The following is a 16,938-nucleotide window of genomic DNA, read 5'->3' as shown; positions in this document are numbered from 1 at the left end:
ACATGAGGCTGCACATGAACTGCAGAAAGAGGTAAATCGTTTTACCAGTAGAAGCCGGCATAGGTCCGTCGATGTTTACTCTAGTCCTAACGTCTGCTCCCCTCCTCTCTCTCTCTCTCTCTCTCTCTCTCTCTCTCTCTCTCTCTCTCTCTCTCTCTCTCTCTCTCTATCTCTCTCTCTTTTTTCCCTCCTGCTGCTGCGTGTGTGCGATGACGCGAGCGCGCACTTTTTAAGTGCAGCGCGACATGTGTGGACAGCTTTCGTGGTTTCGAAGCCTGTTTGCTACCCTGCCTGCCTGCGATGTTGCAGCTGTACTGGCAGCTGCTTTCCGACTTGACGCTGCCTCCGGGGAGTCGCTTGCTGGGAGCATGGGGGCTTTTGCGCGCTTCGTGCTTATGGCTGCATCGGCTGCTGCGACGCTGGCTAGGGGGGGCCCCCCTCCTCCTGTGGGGGAGTCTTCGGGGGGCCCCTGACAGGGGTCGTGTGTGGCGAGGCTTTGCAGCCACGGCTGGACGCTTTTTGTGGGGTTCTACAGATCCTCGTGCAGCAGAGGCAGCGCAGCAGCAGCAAGCAGCAGAGAGCCCTCCCCTCCTTGTGGTGCTCTCCGTCTACCTCTCGGTAAGGCTTCGAAGAGAGACGTGCGCGCGATGGAGCCATGAGGCAGAGACGGCCTTTCTCCTGCTGCAGGTTTGGCAGTTGCATTGCGTGTTACAAGCACCAGCCTGCCGCTTCTAGTGCTGCTGCTGCTGCTGCCGCTGCATCTTTGTTTGTGTGTATACATGTGTATAGGCGTATATATGTGTGCACACGATGCAGAGGGAAGAAGATCGACGTTTTTGGACGCAGCTACTCCTCGCTGTCACGCTGCTCGCGGTGTGGGCGTTCCTCGCCATACAGCTCGCGCTCCGCATTCCAGAAATGCGTGCTGCAGCAGCAGCAACGGCAGCAACAACTGGAGCGGCCGTTCCCCCCACAACTGCGCAAACGGCGCTCCAGCAAAGAAACACTCGCGGCATCACACCCGCCGTTGCCGCTGGCTTTCCATCTGACGCTTCGCTGAATCCGGAAGGCGCTGCTGCAGCGGGCACCACAGAGGCTGCAGGGGAAAGCACAAGCTCGTCAGACGCTGCTGCCGCTGCTGCGCCTCCTCCTGTACATGGCGCTGCTGCTGCAGCAGCAGGGGCCGATGCTGCAGCAGCAGCAGCAGAGGCTGCAGTGTCAAGCGTCGCTGAAGCAGGAGGGGGTGCGCCGACTTCGTCGGATGCTGCAGCCGATGACACAGAAAAGGCGGATCGTGGAGAGACTTCTCGCGCAGATGCAGAAGAGCAGTTAGAGGCTGACGGCGATTCACCAACATCGCCTCTAAGGGGGGGAGACGAACACGAGCAGGTGCAGATCCTGCGGCAGCGACGGTGTGGGCTTGTTTAGGTTATCCTGGAATTCTTATTTTTTGACTGTAGACAGTATAGTTGGTTAAGCTGTGGCAAATATGATCCACAGTGTGGCGTCGTTTCAGTTGATGTTTTCGAATGCGCTTTAGAGTTGCGCTCGGTCGGCTAGCACGAATGCCTAGGTGTGCTGCTGCTGCTGCTGCTGCTGCTAGAGAGTGCCTTTTTTCAAGGTTGCAGAATTAGGCGTGCAAGCGCTCCGAACTAGCGTGTAGGGTTACGAAACTGTAAGGGGGGTTGAAATAGTGTCTCCTCGCCATAGCAGATATGGCAGCTCCTCCCTGCAGCAGAGAGGCCGTCTGTCCGTCCCTTTTGGTGGGGTTGTTAAACACGATCGGCGGCTGCGAGATCGGCAGCACTTACGAAAGGGCGACCCCAGCGGCTCTGCCTAAGGCTGCACACACAGTTTCCTACTGAGTAAAGAGCGCCTGCACTTGCTGCAGCAGCAGCAGCGCTTTTATTGTCGCGGCAACATCGCGAGCTAGAGACTGTCCCCCTTCTTGGGGAGTATGGGGCTTGACGCCAGCCGGCCGTGTGCATTGCATGCATGCACGGAGAGCAGGGAATACCGCATGCGCGAAGCCGAAGTTTGAAAGACAAGGAGGCGCAACTAGCCATGCCAAAGATGAGCATGCATGCCGCCAACAGGTGCACACAGAGCGTCGGTGTATCGACACACCGAGACATACAGGAGGGCCGTTGCGCAAGCTGGGAGAATGAGGAGGGAGGGGAATGAGGAAGGAAGGGAGAAAGAAACACGTAGAGTAGGAATGCGGTGTCAGACGCTTACGTCCAAGACAGCGGTGGCAGCACTAGTGCGCCTCTTCTACTCTGCTTAACGTCCTCTCAGGAAAGAGAGAGAGAGAGAAATGCCTCGAGAAAAATCGCAGCCAGCAGTCTACCCCCGAAAAAAGCTCCTGCAATCACAGGATCTCACTACTCCCCTTCACCAGCCTCGACGGAAGGCGACTCTTCCGCTGCAACAGCAGCGGAGAGCATCGCACCCTCTCCTTGTGCCTCTGCCAACGTCTCCCCCCCCGCCCCGCTAGTGGTTGCAGTAGAACTACTACTACTATTACTGGTGCTTGCACTGCCACTGCTGCCGCTTGTCTCGCTATCACCCGCTGCTGGAGCACCTTCTTCGGTGGGAAGTATGTCTAATTCTGCGACTTGAGAGGCTTCCGCCGCTATCTTCTCCTGCTGTGCGCTGCGGCGGCTTCTTCGTGGCATGCGACTCTTTTCTGCCATGATGAGACTCTCCGCTTGCGGAAGTGCCTCCTCTTCAGCTGCTTCTGCTGCCGTTGCTGCTGAGATCTTTTCCTCCTGCTCCTCCAAGACCACCCTTTCCGCGGCTCCTTTGTCTTCGACTGCCATCTGCCCTCCGAACCGTCGAGTCTCTGCGCGCGGCAGCCTCTCCTGCAGATAGCTGCTAGTGCTCACTCCTGCCAGCTCTCCATTACCAACTTCCCCGCGAGAAGGCAGCCATCCACGCCTTCGGAGGGGAAGAGGCCTTCTTCGAGAGCGCAGCGACTCCTCCAGATCGCTGTCGCTGCTGCCGTCACTCTCCGAAGCCTCGGGGGGAACGAACTGATGACGAGCACTGGGGTGTCGTCTGACCACTGCCAAATAGCGCCGCTGCACGAAGACTTCTTTGCGAGATAGCAGCGCCATCTCCAGCGCCTGCAGCGCGAAAAGACACAGAATCACGACCAGAGAGAGGCACATGCAACCGACAACGCTAAGCTCCGCAGAGCACCAGGAAGGAGTGCACACACACGCCCCCTTCCCTCTCCCCCTTCCCTCTCCCCCCACAAGTCTGCATCTGCAGACCTTTTCCCCTTCCTCGCTAGGCTAGCAGTATCAACAGCGGCAGATGCGCTCGCGCATGCTCACGGGGTGCGCTGCAAGATCTATCCCTGACATCCAGAGAACGTGTTTTCTCCAGTCCTCCTCCAAAGCAGCAAGCCCAGAGCTCTCCTGCCGTTCCTCTGCCACCTCCTCCCGCTGAGGCATCATCGGCTCATACAGCTGATCTAGAACCTTCTGCCTCCAGACAGCAAACACTAAGCTCCGAATAGGCGTGCGCTTGAGGTAAACAAACGCTCGACACAGCCAGCTTGCCGGACTGCACCACCAAAACATCAAACAACACAAATCTCAACACTTCAGGGAATATGTGCCAAACACTCACAGAAAAACGCAACCCACAAACAGGCACTCAGAGACAGAGCCAAAATTATATATATAGAGAGAGAGAGAGGGAAAGGGAGACAGAGAGACAGACAGAGAGAGGAAGAAAGAAAGAGGGAAGGGGAGATAGAGACAGACACAAATACATACATATACATATATAGACAGATACATAGATATACATATACACACATATACATATACATACGTATGCATACATTTACACACACAAAGACCAAGACACCCAAGGAAGGAGTTCCCTAGACGCAGACTGCGGAAAATTGAATTTTTTGCATCAATCCTTTCCTTCTGACCCCCACCCGTCTCCCCTCCTCTCTCCTATCCCTATCTCCTCTCTCCCTATCCCAATTTCCAATCTCCTCTTTCCTATCCCTATCTCCTCTCTCCTCTCCCCCCTCCGTCTCCATCGGCTCGCCAACAAGCACGCAAAAGAAGGAGGGGAGAAGAAAGGGAGTAATAGAAGGGGCAAAAGCGTAAAGCGGAAGACCTACTTGATTTGCAAGCCATGTCGACCAAGTGCCTCCGCGAGGATTAGGCGTCTGCGACGTCTTTGCCGTGCCTCAAGCTGCAAGAGCGCCATGTTTTGTTGCAGCTCCAGCTGCGCTTCTTGATCAAGGCTTCCGAGACGTTCTCTGGAAGCCTCGTAAGATGCTGCAAGAGGGAACCACCACGTTCCCCGCCTCGCGTAGACTGCTGAATCCGCGGGGGGAAGGAGCCTTCCGACTGCTGCTGCAGCCTGCACCGAAGTGTGGATGGGGGGGGGCCCTTCTTCGTGGCTTAGGTGCAGGAGGTGCTGCCTCCTGCTGCCTTCAACAAGATCCTCCAGCGTCTCCGGAGGGAGACTGAGGGGCAGCACAGCCTCCATTTGCTGCTGCAGCTGCGCGTCGTGTTGCAGCAGAAGCCCTACATCCATATCCCCCGAGCCGTCGAGGCTCCCTCCAAAAGCTGCAAGCGAGATCGGCGACCATGTCTGCTGCTGAGGCTTAAATCCGTAGGTTCGAGGAGACTTTCTCCTCGCTCCCTCCGCATATCTTTCGCCCCCCCGCATGGGCGGAAAGGCTGCTGGAGCCTGTCTCTGCCATCTGGGCGTCCTCCACGGCAGAGGAGCTGCCTCACCACGCATGCCTCCCTTCCTTCCCGCGTAGTCATCATATGCGTATTGCTGCTGCTGCTGCTGCTGCTGCCTAAAGTGCTGTGTGCCCCAGGGGGGTCGCGACTGTGTGGCGCGGTGCTGCCAGGAGTTATTGGTGCGTCTCCAGTCTCCCCAACGTCTGTAGTGGTGGTGCTGTTGGTGCTGTTGCTGCTGTTGTTGCCACGGCTCGTCGCGTTCAGACGCTTCGAAGCCCTCCGTCTCGGTGTCTCCTTCTGAAAAGAGGCTCCGCGACGGTGCCTCGCCTTCTTCGTAGGGAGAGAGCGACTCGGGAGCTCCTGCGCTTAGGCCCTCTGCCGCCTTTGTCGCCGCTGCTGAGCGTCTGCAGTCGGGGGGCGAGAAGGGCAGGAAGAAAGGGAGGGCGCCTCTCGAGAGGGAGCTGCTGCTTGGCGGAGAACGCCATGCGCAGCAGTTGGGGAGGGAAGCGGCCTGCAGCAGCACGAACTGCAGCACGAACTGCAGCACGAAGTGCAGCACTGCGGGGAGTGGCAAAAGCCACGCATGCAGAGAGCGCCGCTGGGTGGCCATGGGAGGAGGGCGGGGGGAGCGGAGAGAGGCGAGGGGGTGGCAAGAGCGAGCGCCTTTGGCTGGCCGTTTCGCCGACTCCTCGCTGCTGCTGCTGCACTGGAGAGGACCCCACGTGCGCGTCAGTGTACAGGGAAGGAGGTGGCGGGGGGAGAAAGGGGATCTGCGCGGCAGCAGAAGCCTCTCCGAGAACGCAGCCACTGCAGGACGGCGGCAAACACACGGGGAATGGCCAAGGTGACTCGGCGCCCTAAGAATGCGCCTAACCCACGACCTTCCAACTTAAAATAGTCGCCTTGGCTCTTTTGCGCGTTGTCGACTGCTGCAGACTTGCAGTGCTCGCTGGAGAGAATGGGAAAAGAGGCGCGGGGGGGGGGGGGGGCCCTAGAGGGCCTCGGAAGCTGGTGCCACCCCTGCTCTTGAGCGCCGAGGCAAATGTACACAGAGCCAAAAATGAAGTTTTAGGTAAAAGCGGAAGAAATTAAGGTGCACAAATACACTAATGCCAATGGTAAAGCCAGGGGGGCCCTACAGAGGGGTGGCCATTCCCCAGGTGAGTACCTCGCGGCCCTCCCCCAGCTGTCAAGACACACGAACCCCATAAGACCTTCCGCGCGCCGAGGCTGCATGTAGGAGCGCAAAAACGGTGAAAAACTGCGCTTATTTCTTCCTAACGCGGTGCCTCTTTCGCTTCTAAGGCTTGCGCTCTCCAAGGAGCAAGCACACCCTACATACACGCAGCCAGGCAGGCAAGCGAGCGAGCAACTAGGTAGGTAGGCAAGCGAGCAAGCAACTAGGTAGGTAGGCAAGAAAGCGAGCAGACAACTAGGTAGGTAGGCAAGCAAGCAGACAACTAGGTAGGTAGGCAAGCAAGCAGACAACTAGGTAGGTGCGCAAGCGAGCAGACAACTAGGTAGGTACGCAAGCAAGCAGACAACTAGGTAGGTACGCAAGCAAGCAGACAACTAGGTAGGTAGGCAAGCAAGCAGACAACTAGGTAGGTAGGCAAGCAGCCGAGTAAGTAGGGAGATAGATAGGTGGCCTGCAAGGGACAGAGTGACTGCTCGCTCTAGTTCTGCGTATATTTGCACTACGATAAGGAGCCGGCAAGGCTGAACCCTGCAGCTGATGTTAGCCTGCGCAGCTGCTGCTGCCACCACACAAACGTGGAAAAACGACCCCCTCGACGGAAGGGCCTTTTATTCAGGAGGTGCCCTGTCTCGACGGCGGACGAGAAGGCTTTGAGGGAGGCAACTGAGCCTCTTTCCGCCAGACAGCGGTGGCAGCTGAGCTGACAGAAGGGTTCTCAAAGGCCTCCTCCTCGCAAACGCGGACGGAGCAAGCCTTTCCTAGACAGGCAGGCAACGTCTCTGGGCTCTTCCGGCTGCGCTGTTAGGAGGTGCGACGTCTTTACAGACAGAAGGCGGCAGGCGCAGAGACGTGCCTAAGGCCTTTCGCAGAGCGAGAAACACGCTGCGAGCGCTTCCCTTCAAGCAACTGTTGCTCTTGAAGAGCTTACGTCCACGAAACTAGAGGCCAGCAACGCATGCGCGCAGGGAGGCACACGCTGCGCGAGGAAATGCAAAGGGGTCGCGAGGAGGAAATCGCCCCCTCTCGACTACCTTTCGAAGCAGGCTGTGCAGTCCAACTAAAGCCCAGCACGCAGCCCGTTCCGCTTCACAGACTGACTGCCCTGGGAGACTTTAGAGCCGCTCCGTGGCTGTGTGGCGTTTCAAGGGCCCTCTCAGTGTCGCCGTGACTGCGGCAGCAATCGCTGCACGCCGCGTAGCAATTGCAGAGTCTACATGCATGCTCTGCTTCTGGCACACTGCAGCATCGGCAGCCGTGGGGGAAGCCTCGTGACTCTTTAAGGCCTCTGCAGAGAGCTCGGAGAGTGCCGTCGCAGCTTCTGCCGCCGTAAAGACTCCTGCAGGAGCCTTCCTCAGCAGAGCATTCAGCAGTGCAGGCAGCCAAGAGACAAACAGGGGACAAGAAGAAGGGCTGGCCGACTCCGCCGCCTTGTGTAGCGGCTGCTGCTCTGGAAGCAGTTCCTCCGCCTTGTCTAGCGGCTGCTGCTCTGGTGGCGGGGGGGGCCTGTAGGAGATGGGGGTGTTATATGGCGTCTGTGGAGATTCAGACAGCGCATACGCAACGGGGGATGGCTTCTTCAGATGCGCAGTCAATTCTGCAAGGTTGCTGCCCCCGCTGCTGCTGACGCTCTTGAGAAGGAGCTCCTCCGGCCGCTGACTCTGCACACACGTGCTGAGGACTGGATAAGCCATGCAGAGAGCTTCTATGATCGCCACCAACTGCAAAGGTTCGAAGCTCTCCAAGTCACACGCCACAAGGCGCTCCGCTGCAGAAAAAACACTCAGCGCATGATCCGTCGGACGCTAGTCTGCCGTATTCGGCGCACAAAAAGGCCCTTTCAGCGCAAAAAGACTCCTGCCTGGTGTAGCAGCACGCAGCATGCAACATGTACCATGCAACATGCAACGAGCTCTGCATCTCTCTCTCTCTGTGTGTATCTATCTTTCTATCTCTCTCTCGCTCTCTGGCTCTGTATCGAGCTCTCTCTCTCTGGCTCCGCATCTATCTTTCTATCTTTCAATCTCTCTCTCTCTGTATATATATATATATCTCCTATCTCTGTCTCTCTTACCTAAGCAGAAGAGGAGCTGCGGCTCGTTGGCGCCGAGTTTCACAAGGGCACAGAGCGCTGCCGCAAGCTCTTCAGAATCGAAGTCTTCTCGATGTTGCAACAGCAATTCCAGATGACTCAGAGCCGCATCCGTCAGCCTGCAGCAGCATCAGCATTAGCAGCAACAGCAGACACGTGTCAAGCGAGCACAGGCAATCGGAACAGGCTCGCGCGTGTCAAGGAAAAACCCCGCGAGAAGAGATAGCGCTCCCAGCTGCATCGGCGTGCTGGGCGGCCGCTGCCGCCATATGACCTGTACGTACACCACAAGAGCCAATCGCTTGCCTCGGAGATGCGAAGAAGGGGTTGGCGAGAGCCTCGACGACGGCAGCAACATCCATAAGCTCGCATTTGCCGAGTTTCGCCAAAAGAGCTCCTTTTAGCGTCAGCACACTGGCATCATCTCGTACATCGGCTGCAGCAAGCGACTTAAAGAGAACCGCGAGACTCTGCGCAGGGGCCCCCATTGCCAACGCCGCGGCGCGCCTCGCCAGGGGGCCCCATAGAGAAGCAGCCAAACGGCCAGCAGACAGCAATCGCAAAGAAACGCATGCAAGGGTAACCGCATCCATCTGCTCGATGTACAGGCTTCCTCCACGAAGGGAGTGCAGCAAAGGATCCGGAAAGCCCATAAAAGTTGCTGCACATAAACACAATATATATATATATATATACATATGTACACACACATACACATACATACACATACATACACATATACACACACACATAGATACACATACATACATATACACATACACATACATACACATACATATATACACACACATAGATACACATACATACATATACACATACACATACATACACATACATATATACACACACATAGATACACATACATACATATACACATACATATATGCACACACATACACATACACATACATGTATACACACACATAGATACACATACATACATATACACATACATATATGCACACACATACACATACACATACATGTATACACACACATACATACACATGCACACACATACACATATATACACATACACATATACACATACACATATACACATACACATACATACAGACGGCCATGACCTCAAGCGTAAGGAGCAAAGAGAGCACCAACGCGCATAAATCACTGGAGTCCAACACTCTGCACAGAAAAACGCCCTGCGTGCGATGCCTCTTCGGCGTACAGCAGCACCCGACAGCACAGCTGCGGTTGTGCCCTAGTGACAAAAAAAGACCTCATCTGCAGGCAGAGAGTGTCTTGAATTGCCTCTCGTTTCATCCACATATTGCGTTAGACAGGCAAAGCATCGCAGACCAAGCACCACTCCACATACGTACATAGACATACACATAGACATAGAGACATGAACATTCCATATAGAGAGACATGAACATTCCATATAGAGATGCATGAACGATCCATACAGAGAGACATGAACATTCCATATAGAGAGACATGAACATTCCATATAGAGATACATGAACGATCCACGTAGAGATACATGAACGATCCACGTAGAGATACATGAACATTCCATATAGAGATACATGAACGATCCACGTAGAGATACATGAACATTCCGTATAGAGAGACATGAACATTCCATATAGAGAGACATGAACACTCCATATAGAGAGACATGAACATACCATATAGAGATACATGAACGATCCATACAGAGAGACATGAACATTCCATGTAGAGATACATGAACATTCCATATAGAGAGACATGAACATTCCAGATAAAGACACATGAACATTCCGTACAGAGATACATGAACATTCCACATAGAGATACATGAACATGCATATATGGATATACAGACGTACAAGCATCAATAGAAACATGTACGTATATATATATATATATATATATATATACGTACATGTTTCTATTGATGCTTGTACGTTTCAATATCTATCTGTTATATATACACCAGATCACGACATTAAGAGCGGGGGAACGCATTGAGAAGTGCACAACAGCAGTAGTACACGCAAGAATACCTGGCTTTGAACGTTTCTCGCGCCACCATTCGAGCGTTGGATGGACTTTATGCATGGCGAAGGATTCAGTAAGAGGGCGTCGCGTGTGTATCTTCTCGTTCTGCTTCGCCCAAGTTCGTTTAGAGGGGGGCGTGTAGTCTCGCACTTGTTGCAGCGCATGCGGCTGCTGCTGCTGCTGCCACTCCCGCAGCGGCAGTGGACAGTGTTGCAGGAAGAGCAGAGGGAGAGGCATCCAAGTAGTTTCAAGCGGCGGGGGTTGCCTGCACTGCCGCATGCCTCTCAACGCGAGAGAATGGGGGTGTGTGTGTGCGTTGAGGCTGTTGTTACACCAGCGGTTGGAAGAAGGAGCGACTGCATGCGCGCTTTTAGGGCAGCTGCTGATTCCCCGCTGAGGCTTCTTTCGAGAGGAATCCGTGCCGCAGAGAACCGTGAGATGCATGCGGTGGGGGGGTGGCTGCCAAGGAAGGAAATGATCAAAGACGTGCAGCAGGGGGAGGGGGGCCCCCCCCGAGGGGCCCCCCCTGCCCGGCAGCCGTGACAGCCCACTCATCACCCCGTTGGCAGGTGCCAGAAACGTCGCATGCAGCTCAGAGTGCCTGTCGCATCACCCCCGGCAAAACAGTTTTTCTACGCGAGCGCGCCGGGTCGGACTGTACGTACACTGCCGTGTGATGGAGAATACGCTTCTTCCAGCAGCAGGAGGCAGGGGTTAGACTAAGGGGAGTCGTGCAAGCACGCGTGCATGTATGCGAGTAGGTGTGCATGCGTGCATGCATGCACGACTCCCCTTAGTCCAACCCCGCTTCCGCGTGCTACCTCGTGCGTTGCCTGCCTTCCAGTTCGCTCCCTCCGCCTGCCCACCCCGTTCCGCCTGCAGGGGCCTCCCGAGGAGACAGCCGTTTTTCTGCTGCTAAATGCGCCTGCGCTTGCCTTTGCGAGAAGGTTAATTAAGCCTCAGAAGCGCTGGTGGGTGCGAGAGGCGCAGAGCAACAGCCGAGAGAGAGAGAGAGATCCGACGCAGAAATCCAGCACTCCCATAAGACCGCGTGAAACTTTCGAGGTCTGAGCCTGGAGAAGATGCAGAGAGGAAAAGGAGGCAGATAGGGGTGGGTGTATTTCTCTTCCATCAAAGATAAAGGGCCCCCTGCCCTCCTGGGGGCCCCCCCTCCCTGGCGACATGCGACCCCTGCCGCCGCGCAGCAAACAGCCCCCCTGCCGAAGGAGGCCCCTTGAAGAGTCGCGTTTTGCGCTTTAGATGCCTCGATTTTCTCACATAAAACAAATTCCATTTTACGTTTTTTGCGACTTGTAAGCACATGCAGGGGCGTTCGCCGCCGCAACGCGCACGCCTTGGCGCATAGGCATACAGCAGCGCAGCCCTTCGAATATGGATTCTGGTGTATGTACATACCACAGTCGAAGGCCCCTCGTGTGGATTTTCGTCTTGCATCCTCCTGTTTCTACCTCTAGAGACTAGGTTTCTCTCGTCTGATCCGACGATCTGCGGTTCTAGCCGCAGCTGCAGGGATAAGGGCAGCAGCAAGCAGCAAGAAGAAGAAGCCTTGCTATCCAGCAGCAGCAGCTGAAGCCTAGAGGCGTCTTTGTGCTTTTTCCTTCTTCACGAGACGCCCTTTGCTGCAGAGAGAAGCAGCTCGCGCATGTGTCGTCTGTAACGTCCTCTCACTCTTCTCCTTCCCCCTTCCCTCTAGCACTTCTCCCTCCCTCCGCTGCTTCGCTCCAGTCGCTTCTCCGTATTTACACCTCTGCCTCAGTGCCCAGCAGAAAAAATGCTGCGCCTCTATGGACCTGGAAAGCGGAAGGCGTCGAACGAGGGGGTACAGCAGCAAGCTGCAGCAGATTCTGAAGGTTCTCCTCCTGCAGTGGCAGGGGGGCCCCCCCCCGCCACAGCAGGAGGTTCTGCGGCTGCTGCTCCCGCAGCAGCTCTTGCTGCGCCTCGCATCCTGCCCAGCGATATTCGCTTGCAGAAAGACTTGGAAGATCTTGATCTTCCGCCTAACTGCACGCTGCGCAGCCTTCTCCCTCCGGGGGGAGGCTCAGACGCAGGTTGCCTTTCTATGGACATAGAAAGCGAAAGGGGAGCACTTCCGACGTTCCTTCTGACGCTCACTCCAGATGAAGGATACTGGAGAAATGGTCGCATTCGCTTCACTATCAAGCTGCCCGACAACTACCCTCACGACCCCCCCAAAGTCAAATGCAGAGACAAGGCAAGCATACCACTGGCAAGGCTGTCAGAAAACGGCGAGGGGACGGGTGGGGGGGGGGGAAGGCGGTAAAAGAAAAGAGGGAAAAGGTACAAGCTCATGCAGTCAAGGCACAGTAACGTGCCTGAGGAAAGCTTCCGTAGAAGAAGGGGGACAGAACCGCATAGCGGCTGCTCTGATGCAAGGCTGGGAAGCGGCTGCTGCACTTGGAAAGGGGGGCAGGCAGGCAGGCAGGCACACATACACACATATATGTATATTCCGCGCGGCTAAAGGCATAAGGGCTTTGCTCTCCAGAATTCTTGTTTGCAGATTTACCATCCGAACATCGATCTGCAAGGCAATGTCTGTCTGAACATTCTGAGAGAAGACTGGAAGCCTGTGCTGTCGCTCTCATCTGTGATCTACGGACTGCTCCATCTCTTTCTTGTAAGAAGCGGCCTCCCTCTTTGGCCATGCGTAGCATGTGCGCTCACGACTGCAGCCGTAGCATACCCCCCTTCTTTCCACAGCAGAAAAATGCGCAACACACTTACCCCCACCCTAACGCAGTGCGGCGCTTGCGCTTCTACGCAGGAACCGAATCCTAACGACCCCTTAAACCAAGAAGCCGCTGCAACTCTGCGCACCGACCCTCTCGGCTTCGAGCAGCGCGTGAGAAGCAGCATGAGGGGCTTTTCTGTTGGAAATGAGGCCTTTACCCCCATCCTCTGATGTGTGCGAGCAGCGGCAGCCGCAGCTGCCCCTCCCTTGCCGTTTGCCGTGGCGATGGCATTCAGCTACAGCTGCCCTAGGTGCGCGTGCACTACCAGCTAGCTAGCTAGCTGGTAGTACACGCTAGCTAGCTAGCTAGCTAGCTAGCTAGCTGCGCCTGTCCATGAAAAGCTGGCGGCCCAGCTTGTGCAGTTGCTGCCCCGCAGCTTGAGGCACTGGCTGCCTCGTTTTTTAGCGCGACAACGCTTGGCAGTGCAAGCCTGCTGCTGTATTAAGGGTGTACTTATTAGTGGATGCACGAAGAAGCAGCACGTGCGACAGCCACTCCTTTTGGCAAGAGGTGACTTATGTGGGGAGGGGTCAGTGGCAGGTGGCTGTTTGTCTCTATGGGCTTGCGGTCTGCTGCTCTCGCAAGCCCTCGAAATCTCCCACGAGCTGCAGGGCAGTGTACGTGTGCCAACTGCCTTCCCGTCCTCCCGCTGCACCCTCTCCAGCTCAAACACACGCTAATCATAACAATAGCAACAGCAACTATTAACCCCCAGCCCAGCCCACGCTCGTACGACAGGGTTGCTCTTGCACAAGTTGGAAATATATACATGTAGACGTGTTTGCCCCGTCCCCGAAAGGCAAGGCCCTTCAAACGCACCCACTCCCAGACACACTTAACGACGGCTCCTATTTTAGAGGGATTCTTGAAGAGGAAACGCGCTAGGAAAGCCTTGGGGGAGGCAGCCTATCGGACGCCTGCCTCTTTGCGCTGCTCTCGAGGCATAAATAACACAAAGTGTGGCACCCGACAGAAGTGGCTGGCGCACGCTCGAAGGAAACAAACACAAGGAAGAGAGGAAAGGAGGGGAGGCCAGGAGCTTGTCAAACCTGTAACCCCTAGCCGCTGCTTTGAACCGCAGTCTCTCTTGGCGGTATTTTCGCTGCAGCACCTGCTGACTTGACGCTAGATGGCAATGCAACAGCAGTGGCAACTACTACTGCTGCTTTGCTGCTGCTGCTTGCGGCTGCTGTCCTCACGTGTCCTCCCACCCATGCATGCATGCACGGGAGGAAGCGTGGAGTGAGGGGGATGATGTATGCGGTTCCCTCATATGAACACTTTTTTCCAAAACACTGTGAGTCTGATACCACGGACAGCCCTTCAGACGCGTATTTAGGCGTATGGCCTTTTCTCATTGTGGGACGCCCCCATGAGCTGCGCTTGCTGAAGGCTAATGTAGTACAAACATATATATATATATATATAAATATATACAGATACACATACACATACATACACAGACACACCCGCACAGACACACACACCCTTCAGAATAGCTTGAATGCCCATGCTGTTCTCCTGAGATTTGCATCATATATATATATGTATACTTTGTACAGCGTATCGTGGTGGTTGTCTCGTACATACACCCCTAATTATACGTACTCCCCTAATGCATACACCGTACCCCCATAGAGCATACACTACACACACCTATATAATCCATATCTGCACACCGACAGGCACAACAAGCGGCCATTTTATATGGATACGGCCGTTTGCTGGGCTATGTATGTTACATCCGAATCACAGAGACCGTGATTGCGGTGAGTGGTGAGGGATAGCAAGACACCCATAGTCGTCGGGTGTATGGTGAGCGTCAGGTGCACCTCCTGCGCTTGCTAGGTCTCTGTCTCAGGAGTCTGTGATGCGGAAGAACTCTAATATGCTCTTCTTCGGTGTTTTGAGGCTGTGCTTCCGCATCTGTCCCTGTGTTGCTTGATTTATCTGAGAGGATATCTTCCACTAAATCCGCGATCTGGCTACAGCTGTCCGCACCGAGGCGGATAGCCCTCTGAGGCTTCGCAGGCTTCATGTGGCCTTTTACGGGAGGAGCCCATGCGGCAAGTGCATCGAGAAGCACAAAGACGCGTGCGAAGGAAGCGTCTTCCGAAGGGACTGTCTTTTCTAACATGTATCGATCAAAGTACAAACGCATGTAGCCAACTAAGTCGGAAGCATCCTGCGTCCTGCGGTCGGACGGAAAAACACACATTTTGCACAGTGGGAGGAGGGAGGCTGATAAGCGGAGGCGGCTCAAACGCAACGCAGACAGATTACAGAGAAGCCAAGAGAAACAAACAGCCCCAAAGGCAACTAGCTACAGAGGACAAGGGGAAAGCGGAGATGGTGCTAGGCGCTGATATGCACCCGCTCAGGAAGGCAGGTAGACAGCCAGAGGCGAGGCAGGGGCAGGCAGGGAGGGGGAAGGGAGAAACACAAGGAGAAGGTGGGGAATGAAGGGGAAGAGAGGGAGGAAATGAAGGGGAGAGAGAGAATAAAAGGGAGGGGAGAGAAAAATGAAGGGGAGGGGAGAGAGAAAATGAAGAGGAGCAGAGAGAATGAAGAGGAGCACAGAAAATGAAGGGGAGAGAGAGAGAATGAAGAGGAGCACAGACAATGAAAGAGAGAGAGAGAGAATGAAGAGGAGCACAGAAAATGAAGGGGAGAGAGAGAGAATGAAGAGGAGCGGAGGGAATGAAGGAAAAAAAGGAAAAATGAAGGGGCCCTCTTTCGGAGACTGCCTGTTTTGAATGAAGCATGCGCGCGACTACTACAGGATATTTTTCAGTACGAGCACGCCAAAGGCGCTGGATTAATGTTTAGGATTCTCTTTTAAAATAAATGGCTGACTCTCTGATATGCTTCGCGTGGTTCTTAAGCGGCCCATAGAACTTGTTTCTTTGCTCTGGGGTTAATGCAGAGCGAAGGCGAGGGGAGCAAAGATCGACGAGATCCTCCATCATTACAGACAAGCTCTCGCGTAGGAGCGACAAAGTCATCTTTTCCGCCTGCAAAGGCAGCGGCAGTAGCAACACAATGATACCGAAGAAGCAGGAGGTCCACGCCAGCTTGCCTTCGGGTGTATGTACACTCATGCCGGCACACTTCGCCTGCCTGCCTTGAGAGCTGTTTGAAGAGCTGCGCATCATGCAGGAGAGCTCTCCGTGAAAAAACATGTGAATAAAATCGTGATCACTCTTACATCTTCTTCGTGAGCAGAAGACTCTCCATGCGTATTTCTTTCCTCCCTCGTTTCCCTTTGGGGTACACTTCGCTTCTCCTTCGATTTCTTTGGCCTCCCCGGTTTTCGAGTTGGCAGCGACTCTGCATCCCCCACTTCTGCTGTCGCGACAGGAGCGGTTTTAGAAGCAGCAGCTGCTGCTGCTGCTGTCAGAGACTGCACCTCCATAAAGGCCTCTGCTGCTTCAGCATGCGCGGAAAGATGAGTTTCTGAGGGTAGAAGGGAGCCTTGTCTGTCGTGAGCGGCGCCAACAGCCCAGGCTCTGGCCAGTCGTCTCGCCTCCTGGAAGCCGTGGGAAATAATCGGAAAAGACTTCACTTGCGGGGAGCCTTGATGTCTTTCCTGGGTAATTCCGCACCAGGCAAGGTTCTCCAGACTCGAGTTGAAATACACATTGGGCAGAGGCGGCAGCTGCGCTGTCTCTGCGAGGCACCTGTCTCGCAGGTTGCGAAGTTTTTCGATCACATGCACTGCGGAACGCAAGAAGCAGCAATCAGAGCAGCAGGATCAATCAGAGCATCGGGATTAATGAGAGCAGCAGGATCAATCGGAGCAGCAGAATCAATCAGAGCATCGGGATTAATCAGAGCCGCAGGAGCAATCAGAGCAGCAGGATTAATGAGAGCAGCAGGAGCAATCAGAGCATCAGGAGCAATCAGAGCATCAGGAGCAATCAGAGCATCAGGAGCAATCAGAGCATCAGGATTAATGAGAGCAGCAGGATCAATCGGAGCATCAGGAGCAATCGGAGCAGTAGGATCAATCGTAGCAGCAGGAGCAATGAGAGTATCAGGAGCAATCGGAGCAGCAAGACACAGGTTCAGACACCTCCTCCATTAAAGAGAAGGAGGAAGTGAAAGGAAAGGAAAGGC

The 16,938-nt window shown here is 54.7% G+C and overlaps 4 protein-coding genes across 4 annotated transcripts; 2 read left to right on the top strand and 2 right to left on the bottom strand.

Moving 5' to 3' along the window:
- The first annotated feature begins 810 nt into the window (after nucleotides 1-810).
- LOC113146844 (Holliday junction resolvase MOC1, chloroplastic-like) lies at nucleotides 811-1,634 on the top strand. The gene is made up of 3 exons (XM_026335407.1): nucleotides 811-1,140; nucleotides 1,210-1,385; nucleotides 1,541-1,634. The coding sequence occupies exons 1-3, from the start codon at nucleotides 811-813 to the stop codon at nucleotides 1,632-1,634; spliced, it is 600 nt and encodes a 199-aa protein (XP_026191192.1).
- Nucleotides 1,635-2,384: 750 nt separating this feature from the next.
- LOC34619525 lies at nucleotides 2,385-4,707 on the bottom strand. Its single transcript, XM_026335405.1, has 5 exons — nucleotides 4,151-4,707; nucleotides 3,342-3,573; nucleotides 2,980-3,128; nucleotides 2,889-2,940; nucleotides 2,385-2,756 (listed from the first exon to the last, which is right to left on the bottom strand). Exons 1-5 carry the CDS (start codon nucleotides 4,705-4,707, stop codon nucleotides 2,385-2,387), a joined length of 1,362 nt encoding a protein of 453 aa, XP_026191190.1.
- A 2,330-nt stretch (nucleotides 4,708-7,037) lies between these two features.
- LOC34624404 lies at nucleotides 7,038-11,339 on the bottom strand. Its single transcript, XM_026335404.1, has 6 exons — nucleotides 11,235-11,339; nucleotides 10,051-10,222; nucleotides 8,556-8,675; nucleotides 8,316-8,450; nucleotides 8,003-8,134; nucleotides 7,038-7,690 (listed from the first exon to the last, which is right to left on the bottom strand). Exons 1-6 carry the CDS (start codon nucleotides 11,337-11,339, stop codon nucleotides 7,038-7,040), a joined length of 1,317 nt encoding a protein of 438 aa, XP_026191189.1.
- A 498-nt stretch (nucleotides 11,340-11,837) lies between these two features.
- LOC34618225 (NEDD8-conjugating enzyme Ubc12) lies at nucleotides 11,838-12,347 on the top strand. Its single transcript, XM_026335403.1, has one exon. It carries the CDS (start codon nucleotides 11,838-11,840, stop codon nucleotides 12,345-12,347), a length of 510 nt encoding a protein of 169 aa, XP_026191188.1.
- The last annotated feature ends 4,591 nt before the right edge of the window (nucleotides 12,348-16,938 follow it).

This window comes from Cyclospora cayetanensis, unplaced genomic scaffold, assembly GCF_002999335.1.
Source record: "Cyclospora cayetanensis isolate NF1_C8 unplaced genomic scaffold, CcayRef3 CcayRef3_contig_68, whole genome shotgun sequence".
In the NCBI taxonomy this organism is placed as follows: domain Eukaryota; phylum Apicomplexa; class Conoidasida; order Eucoccidiorida; family Eimeriidae; genus Cyclospora; species Cyclospora cayetanensis.
The sequence above is the reverse complement of the archived record's forward strand: the minus strand, read 5'-3'. Positions and strand labels throughout refer to the sequence as shown.

Excerpts from the sequence above, each read along its gene's own strand:
- LOC113146844 (XM_026335407.1), top strand. The coding sequence starts at position 811 with ATGCAGAGGGAAGAAGATCGACGTTTTTGGACGCAGCTACTCCTCGCT. Across the intron at positions 1,141-1,209 it reads CAGACGCTGCTGCCGCTGCT|GCTGCAGTGTCAAGCGTCGC; the intron begins GCGCCTCCTCCT and ends GCAGCAGCAGAG. Across the intron at positions 1,386-1,540 it reads AGGGGGGGAGACGAACACGA|AGTTGCGCTCGGTCGGCTAG; the intron begins GCAGGTGCAGAT and ends AATGCGCTTTAG.
- LOC34619525 (XM_026335405.1), bottom strand. The coding sequence starts at position 4,707 with ATGCGGGGGGGCGAAAGATATGCGGAGGGAGCGAGGAGAAAGTCTCCT. Across the intron at positions 3,574-4,150 it reads CGACATGGCTTGCAAATCAA|TCCGGCAAGCTGGCTGTGTC; the intron begins GTAGGTCTTCCG and ends TTGGTGGTGCAG. Across the intron at positions 3,129-3,341 it reads TAGATCTTGCAGCGCACCCC|GCGCTGGAGATGGCGCTGCT; the intron begins GTGAGCATGCGC and ends TTCGCGCTGCAG.
- LOC34624404 (XM_026335404.1), bottom strand. The coding sequence starts at position 11,339 with ATGGAATTTGTTTTATGTGAGAAAATCGAGGCATCTAAAGCGCAAAAC. Across the intron at positions 8,451-8,555 it reads GCGATTGCTGTCTGCTGGCC|CCGATGTACGAGATGATGCC; the intron begins GTTTGGCTGCTT and ends CGCTTGCTGCAG. Across the intron at positions 7,691-8,002 it reads CGAGCCGCAGCTCCTCTTCT|CGGAGCGCCTTGTGGCGTGT; the intron begins GCTTAGGTAAGA and ends TTTTTTCTGCAG.
- LOC34618225 (XM_026335403.1), top strand. The coding sequence starts at position 11,838 with ATGCTGCGCCTCTATGGACCTGGAAAGCGGAAGGCGTCGAACGAGGGG.